The sequence below is a fragment of the Rhamphochromis sp. 'chilingali' genome, assembly GCF_963969265.1.
Source record: "Rhamphochromis sp. 'chilingali' genome assembly, chromosome: 2".
NCBI lineage: Eukaryota > Metazoa > Chordata > Actinopteri > Cichliformes > Cichlidae > Rhamphochromis > Rhamphochromis sp. 'chilingali'.
Genome location: NC_137930.1, coordinates 14,439,229 through 14,451,279, shown reverse-complemented (window position 1 = coordinate 14,451,279; position 12,051 = coordinate 14,439,229). Strand labels below are relative to the sequence as shown.

The 12,051-nt window shown below is 38.9% G+C and overlaps 2 protein-coding genes across 3 annotated transcripts in view; one reads left to right on the top strand and one right to left on the bottom strand.

The window, feature by feature from the left end:
• Positions 1–12,051, top strand: part of homer1 (homer scaffold protein 1) — an 80,402-nt gene that overhangs the window by 22,806 nt on the left and 45,545 nt on the right. The gene's annotated exons all lie outside the window — the stretch shown is intronic.
• On the bottom strand, positions 885–11,894 carry LOC308413096 (cytotoxic granule associated RNA binding protein TIA1-like). 2 transcript variants are annotated; one of them, XM_080907888.1, is made up of 12 exons: positions 11,693–11,894; positions 9,824–9,920; positions 9,477–9,575; positions 7,117–7,171; positions 6,893–6,980; positions 6,300–6,375; positions 6,048–6,153; positions 4,800–4,898; positions 4,632–4,716; positions 4,371–4,512; positions 4,076–4,224; positions 885–2,433 (listed from the first exon to the last, which is right to left on the bottom strand). In XM_080907888.1, exons 1-12 carry the CDS (start codon positions 11,716–11,718, stop codon positions 2,295–2,297), a joined length of 1,161 nt encoding a protein of 386 aa, XP_080764014.1. In that variant the 5' UTR covers positions 11,719–11,894; the 3' UTR covers positions 885–2,294. The 2 variants fall into 2 exon arrangements, with proteins under 2 accessions (XP_080764014.1, XP_080764015.1); XM_080907889.1 differs by having other exon boundaries at positions 4,076–4,221.

Genomic DNA, 12,051 nt, shown 5'->3' with positions numbered 1-12,051 from the left:
TCTGCAAACCTTGATTGTAACATGGGGTTATTTGAGTTACTGTTGCCCTCCTGTCAGCTCAGAGCAGTCTGACCATTCTCTTCCGACCTCTGTCACAGACATTATAGAGGCTGCCACTCCCTGGGTACCAGATTCCTTCTCAGACCCTTCTCTGTAAACCCTAGCAGTGGTTGTGTGAGAAAATCCCCAGTAGTTCAGCAGTTTCTGATATTCTCAGATCCACTCATCTCCCACAATGAGGGCATGTTCAAAATCACTTAAAATCACCATTTTCCCTTCATTCTGAGGCTTATTTTGATCTTGAACTTGGTTGTCCTGACCACATCTGCATGCACTGCGTTGCCTCTCCGGCAGCAAGTTGTAACAAGACTACAAATAATGTTCTCCATCTCAGGCTCCACCTGCTGTATAGCATAGACGCCAACAGCATAAATGTGATCTGTTTTAAGTATCAGCACTTTAATGGGACAACAGACCAAAAAAATTTAATTAAAATCACAAAGCATGTTACTGGAGCTTTAACAGAACTTGCTTTGGGTTGGAATCATTCTTAGGCACTGCCTACTGTGATGATTTTCGGTTTAATGAAAGGTAGGTCACTGATAAGGCAGCACAGCAAGGTTTTTTTTCCCGATTGTGTTTAAATGACTGGGGTCACAGTAAACAAAATCTAATCCTTAAGAAGTTGCTTCTGTACCCAAAAACAAACTGTCAGGTGGGGGAAAACAAAATAAGTTAAGAACTATAAGGTTAAAGGCTTTTCCAGCGTGTCCACCAAGCACGTGAAAGATTGAAATGCTGCACCGCCTCCCAACACGTCCTAGTCATTGTTGCTACTCATTTATGGAATCCACTTCCCCAACCAGGAGAGCAAGCACACTTCCTTAATCATCATGTTGTCTTTATACAGATTCAGTACAGTTGAACAGACTGTTTTGTTATTTACATAAAACAGACTTCCAAATGAAATCACAAATAAACTGGAATGCAAAACAAAACAAACAAAAAAACCCTCTAATGTTTCAAATTTTGTGACAACTTAAGTATTTGTGCAATATTTGTCTGCCTATAAGTAAGATAGAAGTGGCAGTAATCCCTGCATTTTATTGGAGATCATCTAATTTAAAAAATAAAAGTTGACAGTTGACAGCCACTTCATGTTTTAGAAAGAAAACAGAAGATTTTGCGCATCACATGATTAGATGGTGTCACTTCAACATTTCTTTATAAGACAAGAGTCCTGAAATGAAACACAAAAAGGCAAAAGCTCTTTTTACAATAACAGCATTTTAAATTTGCTCAACAAAAAGAAAAAGAAAAAAAAAGAAAAAAGAAATGGCAGTTCATCTATTAGATTTGTAGCAAAAAAGGGGAAAAAAGAAAAGATGGCATAGTCCTTTCAGTTTCAGGGGAAGATGACCAGGGTATTGTCTTGTGTGTAAAAGCATCAGTTCATGCACACACGTAAGCACACACACACATTTCTTAATCCGCAGATGGGATTCTCTGCCCAGTCCTGTCCGGGATAACAAGTGAAGTAGCGCTCAAATTTACTTTGATTTTTTTGTTGTTGTTCTTTTTTTTGTTTGCATCCGCATCCTTCCCTCAACCTGCTGGCTCCTTCTACTCAGTGATATCCTACATTTCACAGAATGACTTGACAACACCCTGAGAACTCGCTCGGACTTGTGTTTTACTTTAGCAACTGGACAGACGGACAGTGACATTGATTCTCCAACTGAAAGAAAACTAAAAAAAAAACCACAAAACAAAACCCCGTACCCTTATTCAAGACACATCTTGTAGCTTGTAGCAATTGTGCCAACTATTGAGTTCGTCACCTCTTTCGCCCTGGACGATCGTTGAATATTGGTATAAAATCCTGCCCTTGCTCTTTGGCTCTTGGGGGCTGAAAACAAACATTAAAGCAGCTGTTTGAATAGAAATCTAATTCAAGAAAAAGGTTCCTTTTAAACTAAACTGTGGCTGAGCTCAAAATATCGTAGGAGAATTTACATTTGGCCAGTAGTACACCAAACAATAAAATGGGCCCAGGAATGCAAGGTGCATTAGCGATAGCTTTAACTGTGTTAAAGTGTGACTAATTATCTTTACACTTGCACATTTGGGCGGTGAGTGAAGTTTGGGGCTTGTATGGTTGATAAAATGGCGTACCAGCTTCACTAACAAAGTAATTTGGTGAGGTGACAGACAGAGCACTTCTACTGCACTCCTTCCCCAGCAGAGTATCATCCTTGTGGCCTCAGAGGCTTAGAGGGAGACGGACGCTGTGATCAGTGAGTGTGATAGCCAGCAGTACCCATGCCAGCCTGGTTGGTTAGCACAGTCCCGTTGACTCCTTGCCCAGCCTCCACCATGCCTCCATTGCTCATGGCACCCACACCTGTCCATCCAGCACCAGCATGTAAATGACTGCAACAGCACACAAAAACAGAACAATTAGAAAAAATGCAAAATACTGACAACTGCTTATGCTACCCCTCAGCCTCCTAGCAGAAACACCTATGATATCAACTTCAAAATCAAATTCAAAATTTTGACCTTGAGGTCAAGGTCACTGAGGTTCTAACTCATCAAAGATTTTTAGTAGATGGATCTATGGTATCAATTCCAAAAGCTTAGGTGACTGCCTTCTTGAGTTATCGCATTCACAAACTTAGGTGTCCAAGTCACCCGCCCACCCACCCAGCCAGCGGGGTGACGACAATAGCAAATCAACCTTTTATGGCTAAGGGGTAAAAACAAATGCAGCCAAGTAAGACATGAACCAGAGTAAAGATGCACTGATCAGATATCAGCCCAATCCTCATATCACTAGTTTGGGTATTGGTTATTATTCTAATAGTAGACCACTAGTTCCAAGCAGGAAATAAGGTAGCAAATTATATGTTGATCCTGCTGCTGTCTTACACATTTAAAATAAATTAATTAATTAATACTGACAGCTGTCACTGCTACCACTAAGCCTAGTAAATGCAACTATAGCATAAATCTGAGGGTTAAAGCACAGACTACAGCTTATTTTTGATGCATTTACTAGCTGCTGGTATCAGACTGGTGCTCCATATCAGCAGAAAACAGCTTTAAAGCTTTACTCATTTCTAGTTTCAATTAGAACTTCCTTTGCACATAATTTGAGCTGTTCAGATTCCATCAGATGCAGGGATTTCAATGTATGAATTCCAACATGGGTTATTAAAAGGAATACAAGTTATTCTTATGCCAGCATTTTTCAATACTTTAACAGTATCTGAATTGAATTAAATGTGGACTTGCACTGCTCTGCATGTAGCCAAGAAAAACAAAGACAGACTAAAGTCAGACGACAATACTCCATCAGCCTTTTATGAGTGAGGGACTACACTAATACACAGTATAAAATATGGATGTAGCTTCCAGGTCAGAAGAGTGAATGAGCCTTAAAGTTGCATTATTTTTAGCAGGAGATGCTGCTGCAGCAAAAACACTTGTGGTCGTATAAAAGCCTAAAAGGGGAAAACAGCCCCTGTCCAGACCTCTGTCCAGACCTCTGTAAGTACTTTCCTGATGGGTTTGTGGATTCAGTCACTTATTTCTGCTCATGCAGAATAAAACCCTAAGTCGATTTTGGTAATTCCAAGTTTCAGAAAGGACAATTACCCAGCATGCATGTTAACTAGCTAACAACTTGTGAAACTACACTCGCATTGTGTAGCAATGTCTAATCCGTCCCTTGTTTGTCATTTTTGATTTAAAATACCAAGATGGCAACGACAGAACTGCTCAGCAGCTGGAGCCTGAGGCTTCATAACAGGACATCACAAACCAGTGGGTGACAACATCCATATTTCTCACTGTCTTTAACTTTACTTCTGTCTTAAGCAGCCTACTGTTACCTAGGCTTCAATGTGCACTGTGCATTGTAAAGGCTGGTAGAAATTCTAAAGTATCAAGACAACATGAAAAATGTTTAATTCACTGTAATGTAAATAACAGCCCCTGACACAGAAAAGAAACAAAGCTGAGGTGAACAAACTGCTCACTTCTTTTGACTGTAATCATCTTTGGTACTTACTTGTAGCCCTGCTGATCCCAGGTCTGTCCATAGACGCTGTAGCTCGGCACCTGCCACCCATTGGGCACATACTGGCCAATCTGCTGTGTGTTACTGTACCACTGGCCCCACTGACTGTAGGGCTGCGCTGCGAAGCTCACTGTGTTCTGCTGACATGCAGAGTTATATTTTAGGAGGCAGACTATCACATTGCATCAAAATCACTCACAAGTACAGTCAGTCTCTCATTTGAATGAGTGGGTGTCATTGTAGTCGATCTGTAATACGTTCAGAATAAAATCTTAAAGGTTCATACCTGTGCCATCTGTACCTGCTGTATGGGACCCTGGACCATGTCTGTAGTTTCTTTACCCCAGTAACACTTAACAACATAGCCCTCTATGGAAGTGCCATTGACAGAGACAATAGCATGAGCTGCGGCCTCATGGGAGTTGAACCTGCACAAAAAAAGAAATAGGAAAAAGCGCAGGCATTAGATTGGATAATATTAAGACACCCTAAACCTAGGTGTGTTTGACAATTTAGACTTAGAAAGCATAACAACAAGACAACTTGCCTCACAAATGAATAGCCTTTCTCCGGGAAAACTCTGATTTCCATTATTTGCCCAAAAGGTGAGAAGGTCTGTCTCATAATTTGTTCTATGAACAGGAAAAACAGTTTTAATGTTGAATGTGTAGGCAGTGCTTGCAGCCCTGCAGCACAGAGGTAAACTGTGACTCACCTGTGAGTCCTGTTGTCACTCCTCCGCAGTAGACTGTGCAGTTGCTGGGGCTTGACTGGTTCACCACCTCATCAAAAGATAGCTGCTTGGTATTGGTTGCTAAAATGAGAAAAGAGAAAGACAAGGTTTCTTTTTTAATTAGCTTCGTTATCAAAATGTTTTCTTGCAGCATATTTGCTTTGGGCTAGTTTATAGTGCTAGTGCATTTATATTCATTTTGAAACAGAACACAAACCTGCTCCAACTTTTTTTTATTAGCCAAACACAGAAGAAACAAATCTGAACATTTAGAACTTTTATATTCTCGGGTTTTACCTTTTTTTTTTTTTTTTTTTTTAAGGGACTGTTGAAAAATATGCTTAGCAGCAACTTTAATTAAAAAACAAACAAAACAAAGAACCAAAAACAGACATGATTCCTATTGAGCAGTAAATAAGACCTGGAGTATCTTTGCACTGTTCGCACCAGAATACCCCTCCCCCAACCCTTGTTAAAAAATAGTAGTAGTAAATAAAATAAAAAAAATACAGATGCCGTTTCAATATCATGCAAATATTTATTGTTTCCCATATTTAGACAAGTCAAGTGTTGCTTTATCAATAAGCTATGGGCAGTTTTACAAGAGCACTTCTATTTGCGGAATGCCTCTCACTGGCACTGGCACACCCACTATGAGTGCTCTTCTTATTACCTTCTTGTGCATGTCCGCACGGCTTCCCTGACTCCTATTTTCAGGTTGCATCTGCAAGCAGGAACTAAGGGACGATCATGCATTCAAGAAGTTATCAAACTATATTTACACACTGCCTATTATTATGTAATGAGCTACAACCAGAAGTAGGTGGTGGTAATAAAAGTACAAGCTTTTACCAACCATTAAAAAACAAAAACAGAAGCACAGCGGACGTATGTAGTGCGGGGACACGACACAATATCATACAAAACCACACACATGGTCTGTTTGGTCTGACACACGCACGCACAACTGAACTCTTCAGCTGAAAACTGCTGGTTTGGAGCTGGAGACTAGTGTTTCTCCATAAGAAACATGTTTCTGGTTAGAATAGAAACTGATGTCTGAGGTGGTGACACAGGTAAGTGCAAGCAGTGAGAAAGGGGCTTTAGGGAGCGATATAAAAATAGCAGCTATATTGAAAAGCAGTCCAGAGATGCACAAGAGGATTGACTTCAAGAGAAAAAAGAAGGGAAAGAGAAAAGAAAATCTCCCAAATCTTCATTCTCACTCACTTTCACTTGTAGTTTTTGGAGCAGGCTTCCTTGTAGCCCAGTTAGTCCTGATCTGCCTCCCTCCCAACCACTGTCCTCCCATCTGCTGAATGGCGTTCTCTGCATCCTGATTACACAAAGCAAGCACAGAAGAAAAAAACAAGACATTTGTAAACATTATCAAATACAATATGGAAATCCTGTCTCTGACTTAAGTGAAAAATCAGAACCTGTTTCTGACTCCTCTAACACGGTCATAATTTACACACTTACCCACTTGTTGAAGAAGGAGACAAAGCCATAGCCTTTAGATTTACCTGTGGCCATGTCTTTCACCACCCGACAGTCCCTGCAAACAAATGAAACTCGGTCAAAACAAGCAGCTTGAAAGACTGAGACCTATAAAGAATATATTTTAACCGAATATTACCAAATATTGACCATGTAAAGCTAGCATTTGCAGCACATTAAATCATTTTCCTACAAGAGTCAGAGCCAACCAGTGTTCACCTTCCCTGATTCATATGGTTTCCAAAAATAAAAATGTATCAAGTGATGGTCCAGCACTAGAACTACTGAGGAATGGGCCTCACATTTTCAGCAATAAATTCCAGCATATTTCCATGATGCTTTCCTCCTTATGAAAGCACCAGCAGATCTGGTTAGATTAGTGCGAGTTTACCAACTATTAAGGTAGTGTTTGCTAATACCTACAATGGCCTTTACACCATATCTATTAATTCATTTCACAAACCAGTGGAAGTCAGACTGGGTGACACAGAAGCACTGGTTACTAGCACATTCTCGATTGTGCTGTTTTCAGCTCACAAATTTCCAGAAACTAAATATCACAAGAACACACTTACGATATTTTTCCAAATGGAGCAAAAGCTGCTTTTATGTCATCTGTGGTGATTTCAGGACTTAGATCTCCAACAAAGACATGGAAGTGACCTTAAAAAAAACAAAGAAAAATAAACATAACACAGTAAAACACAAAATTCATTTATTTATTGACCAATGTTCCCTGTTTAAAAAGCTAAGACGACCCCAGAGAATACTGTGCAACCACATCACCAGTTTTACTCACTGCTTGTGTCTTTCTTTTGACTGGTTGGTGTAGTAGCCCAGTTGACCTTGACTTCCTGCAAGAGAGAAAGATGCAGAAAGCGAGGAAGAGGACAAAGGTGAGACATGTAGCGCGCTTGTGGAAGGAAGGAAGGTTGTTTTTCTGTGATTAGAGGCTTTTTCACACACCACTTTTACTTAGGCCACATTTTGTGATTGAGAACTTTTTTTATATAAATAAGATGATCTCTGTATGTCACATTTGGGTTCTTAAAGCACCAACACAAACTGATTTATCCATTGCCATTTAATTTTATACACCTTTGCAGTAATTAATACACAGTAAAAATACAGTGGCGTACACAGAGGGATATCAAGATTTCACCTTCATAATCAGGAACATTTCACTCTCAGTCTAGTAAAAATTTGGAGCAAAACTGTAGGAAGTAAGGTCCAAATAACAAGGGACTTACAAACAAGTGATTTTTACGAACTTGTTATACTCCTCAAATGGTCCTTCAATACCTGTTGAGGATAAAATATTTTCAACTGAATGTATTTTTCTTGGAAGTAGCTCTTATGTGGATTCTATGTGGAAATAAGTTTGCAAAAGAACACACAGCAGTAAAGATGTAGGGGGACAGAAGAGCATCAATCAAATGAGATCAGAGAATGTTACATGATTACACAGCAGGGCCACGGTAAATTAATTCATACACAGATGGAAACTCACTTAAGGAACATCGGCATTTAAAAACAGGCACAGCATGGAGCATGAAATGACAGTAAAAGGCAGCACTGTGTTTATACCCACTCACATACTGGATTTCACTTTCTATGTCAGACACTGTACTGTAACCTACAGAGCCCCTGAAATACCATATGGTGACGTTTACGAAAAATAATATAAAATTTAAAAAAAAGTTTTCGTTAAAATAAAATAAATACATAAATAAATGTATTTATTAGCCAGGAATTTCTGTACCTTGTATATACGAGACACACTTAATGTTATGGGACTTCAGGAGTTCTGTAATAATTCAAAACAGCTGAAAAATAAATAAATAAATAAAACACTGTATTTAAAGCTTCAGTGACCACATTTATGCACTTTCTTCCTTTTTGTGATTTTCTAGTCTAAGGTTAAAATTCTAGCGTTTCCATTCTATACATGAGCCGTAACTATGGCGTTCAATTAAATTGTTACTGGCCTTGAACTAGAATGAAAACTTCACCCAACAGTGTGTTCAGACCAAATGTGAAGTAAAGATAAATATAAACATTGTGGAAGCTACATATTTGTGTCAAACAAAGGCAAAGACATTAGTTACAAAATTTATAAACTCTGGCACCAACTTTGCTTTATGCTCCATCACCAAAGTATCAGCTGTTGTTTCTCCTGATTACACTAATTAGCAGAAATGGGGGATAAGCTTAAAGTCACAACACAATTTGAGTCAGAGTGAGAGAGAGAGAGAGAGAGAGAGAGAGAGAGAGAGAGAGAGAGAGAGAGAGAGAGAGAACAGGACTTGAAGTAAAGTAAGAGAAGTGACTCTACTTCCTGGTGAGGTCTGAGATATGTTTCTGTCAACTGCATCTAGCTGACAGTGAAAAGTTGGACACTTTATTCGTGTGAGTAAAGTCAGGAAAACATCTGTTTGGTCTGAACAAACAATAGGTGGCAGCTCTAGAACATAATTGACACATCAACTGTTGTCCCACTAAAATTTGATTGATAGATTTTCTCATTTTTCATTCATTTTCATTTCATCTGTAAAAAATAATTGAAATAAAAAATAAATTATTTATTTAAACAAATTAATAACCCAACTGGTAAAATTACTAAAAACAAATTAACAAAAAGGTCATATCTTTGATGTCTGTATCAACAAAATATCGAATTAAATATTATTTAACTTTCTGAGAATCTCAAAATACTCTACCGCTGTTAATCTACCACAGTGAAAAGAATATGCCATTAAGTCATTTTTGCATCTAATTTCTTTGGTTTGCATGATTTGCAGTCACTTCTTGATGTGCAGCTACTGATTTGAGTTAATTCCACACAACCAACAGAGCAGCAAAGACACAAAACCAAAAGCTCACACTGTTGAGAACCAAGACTACATATTTTTAGGATTCATAAAGTTCACAACAGTAAGATTACACAGATCAGTGCTTAGTGTTCTCACCCTGGTCATTTCAGACTGTGCACAGAAGAATGGTTTGCACAGGGGAATTAAACAAATTAAGTGAAGTGGAGCAGGAACAGGGCAGTGTGATAAGGTTTAACAAGATACAAGTTTCTCCACACGCTTCATTTCAAATTGTGCCCACCCAGCCTTGACCTAGTTGACTCACCCAGGAGATACGATAGCTTACCTTACCCAGAATTTTCCGACCATTCATGGCTGCGATTGTGGCAGTGGCATGTCTATGCTCATAAAACTCCACAAAGCAGTACGGATCGTGACCTGCTGTCTGGGTTGGAGAGGAAACACATAAGTTATGTTACTGTGAGCAATATGAAAGCTTGAATAATTATGGTGACGTCATTGTTAAGCATTAAATTGGGAGGATGCAACACCAATGCAAAATGGAGGAAAAAAAAGGATGAACATTACAAGAGTCAAGCAAGTAGCTAAACCAGATTGCAAGGGCTGAAAAGAAAATGAGAAGAAAAAGAGTTACGGAAAAATAAATAAATAAATAAAATAAAAAAAACTCACATCTACTATCATTTTGCAGCTTTTGCAGGGTCCGATTTGGCCAAACAACTCCAAGATGAGTGCCTCGGTCACATCCCGGGACAGATTTCCCACATACCTAGATGCACAAAAACAAACAACAGACGGGAGACAGTCAGTGCTGGCTAGTTTTTCAAAGTAGCCATCGATGGCTGGTGCAGATGCTCTAACAGGGCAACAGGGTTTCCCTTCTCTAAAAGTTTACCATTGTTAAAAAATTAGCCCAGGGAAACATCTTTCCTAATCCATTTTTAACCTAACTCCAGAAAATGTTTGAAGCATCACGTCAGGACACTGTAAGAAGTTGTTGTTTCCCATTTTTAGCACATTCATATCAGCCTCACCCTCATTACTGGAAATACTTTGTTTCGTTTTAAATAAGGGAGGTTTCTGGGTAGACTGTGCAGGAGGTCAGACGCATCATAACAACTTGATAGATGTGAATTCGCTGGACCATTACATGTGTAATTCCTAGACCAGAACAACTCAGCAAATCACAACCACATACCACGCATTCATCCAATCCAACTGTATAGGACATATGCATTATCGTATACCCCTCCTTTGGGTACGGTCTAGAAAATTTCAGACAGGTGGAGGTGATTGCTTTCTTGTAATTTCTTGGAAAAGATAAAAATAACAAGGCGGTACATGTTTCCATAAGATGGCAAAGCAGCTGACATGATCATGTTTCGATAAAATACAATCACTGATTACATTCTGTGTTGGGATAAATATTCAGTTAAAATATTGCCACAAGCTAAAATGACAAGTAATTGTTATGAAATTAAATTTCTCTACTATGAAAGCATTCCATATCAAATACACTTCAAAATACTGGTGTTTTTTTGGTATGATATCTTGGATTAACGCTGAAGCCCAACAAGGATCAATTTAAAGCTTTTTACACACTGGAAGATGGTTTAATCTCTAAAAATATATCATACTTACTGAGCTGATAAAAGGGTTTGAATTTAAGATGACGACTTACAGATTAAAACAATAAAAAAAAATAAACAAAACAATATCAGCACCAGACACCACTACTAGTCCACTTGTAAGGCTCCATTAAATGCAAATTTGAACGCTATTTATGCTTAATGATTCTGTAATCAGAGCATTTAAATGTCAGCCAAAGAGTAGGGAGAGGTTTAAATAAAGAAATATCAACCATGTCTTTTAAATAGAACTGTTTTAAATAGAATTAATCTTCCCCAAGGTAATAAAAACCCGTTTTCATAATCAAATCAACATTGGCTGACACCATGTTAACACTTAAAGCATCAAACGCATATACATATATGTACAGTTTCCTGGCCTATACAATGGTGACTCTATCAGGGTGATGGCACGTCGAACTCCATTGAAAAGCCAGCTAGTTTAATGTCCTTCTGCTTATTGCAACACTTAACAGCGCTATAGAGAAGTCTCTGGTACATTTAGCGAGTCTCCCCAAGTTACTACTTAAAGTGTCGTTCACTAAGCATACCAACAGTTATTTATTTTAGAAACAATTCAACTTTCACGCCGTCTTATTCTCAGCAAGAAACGTGAACGGACGCGTTAATTTGAGATTTTTCTGGAACTAGCTAGCAGGCTAGCATTAACCAATGTGTCGACTATACCAGAGAAAGACCGTTACCATGTGTTTAGATGTTATAAACGCGTTGTTATGCTACGTTTAACAAAAGCTTACACAAGACATTCAACTGTTATTATATAGACGGGAGCCTCCAATGTGCCTGTCCTAAAGAAACAACCGCTTCGAGACCGGAGTCAGCCCTGGAAACTGCCGCTGAGCATTACGTGACGAACACAAGCGTTTAGCTAACGATAAAGGCATACACTTACAGGGTTTTGGGCTGGTCATCGTCCATTCTGTTTCAGTTGCTGGCCGAAAACAAGTCGCAACCCCGAGTGCAAATCCACGACTGTCGCGGGCAGCTGCCGGTGACACTGTCAAGTTATTTTATTGCGAACTGGTTTATCGCCGTTGTTAGCTCAAGAGTGAACAATGGGCAGCCGACAAAGATGGCGGAGCAACTGGAGGCCGACGCGAGTCCCGCATGCGCAGTAGTTCAGTCCAAAGGCAACTTCTAGACAGGTTACAAAATAAATAAAATAATAAAGTGTAAATTAGATGACAAAACGCGCATAATTATTACACGAAAACATGTAAAAGCACGTGTAAATGTTTCTTTTCTTCTATA

What these genes read in the sequence shown, in the direction of transcription:
- LOC308413096 (XM_080907888.1), bottom strand. Translation starts at nt 11,718, where the DNA reads ATGGACGATGACCAGCCCAAAACCCT. An exon ending in GCTGCAAAATGATAGTAGAT is followed by an intron (nt 9,576 to 9,823) that starts GTGAGTTTTTTT and finishes TCTCCAACCCAG; the next exon opens with ACAGCAGGTCACGATCCGTA. An exon ending in GTCGGAAAATTCTGGGTAAG is followed by an intron (nt 7,172 to 9,476) that starts GTAAGCTATCGT and finishes TCTCTCTTGCAG; the next exon opens with GAAGTCAAGGTCAACTGGGC.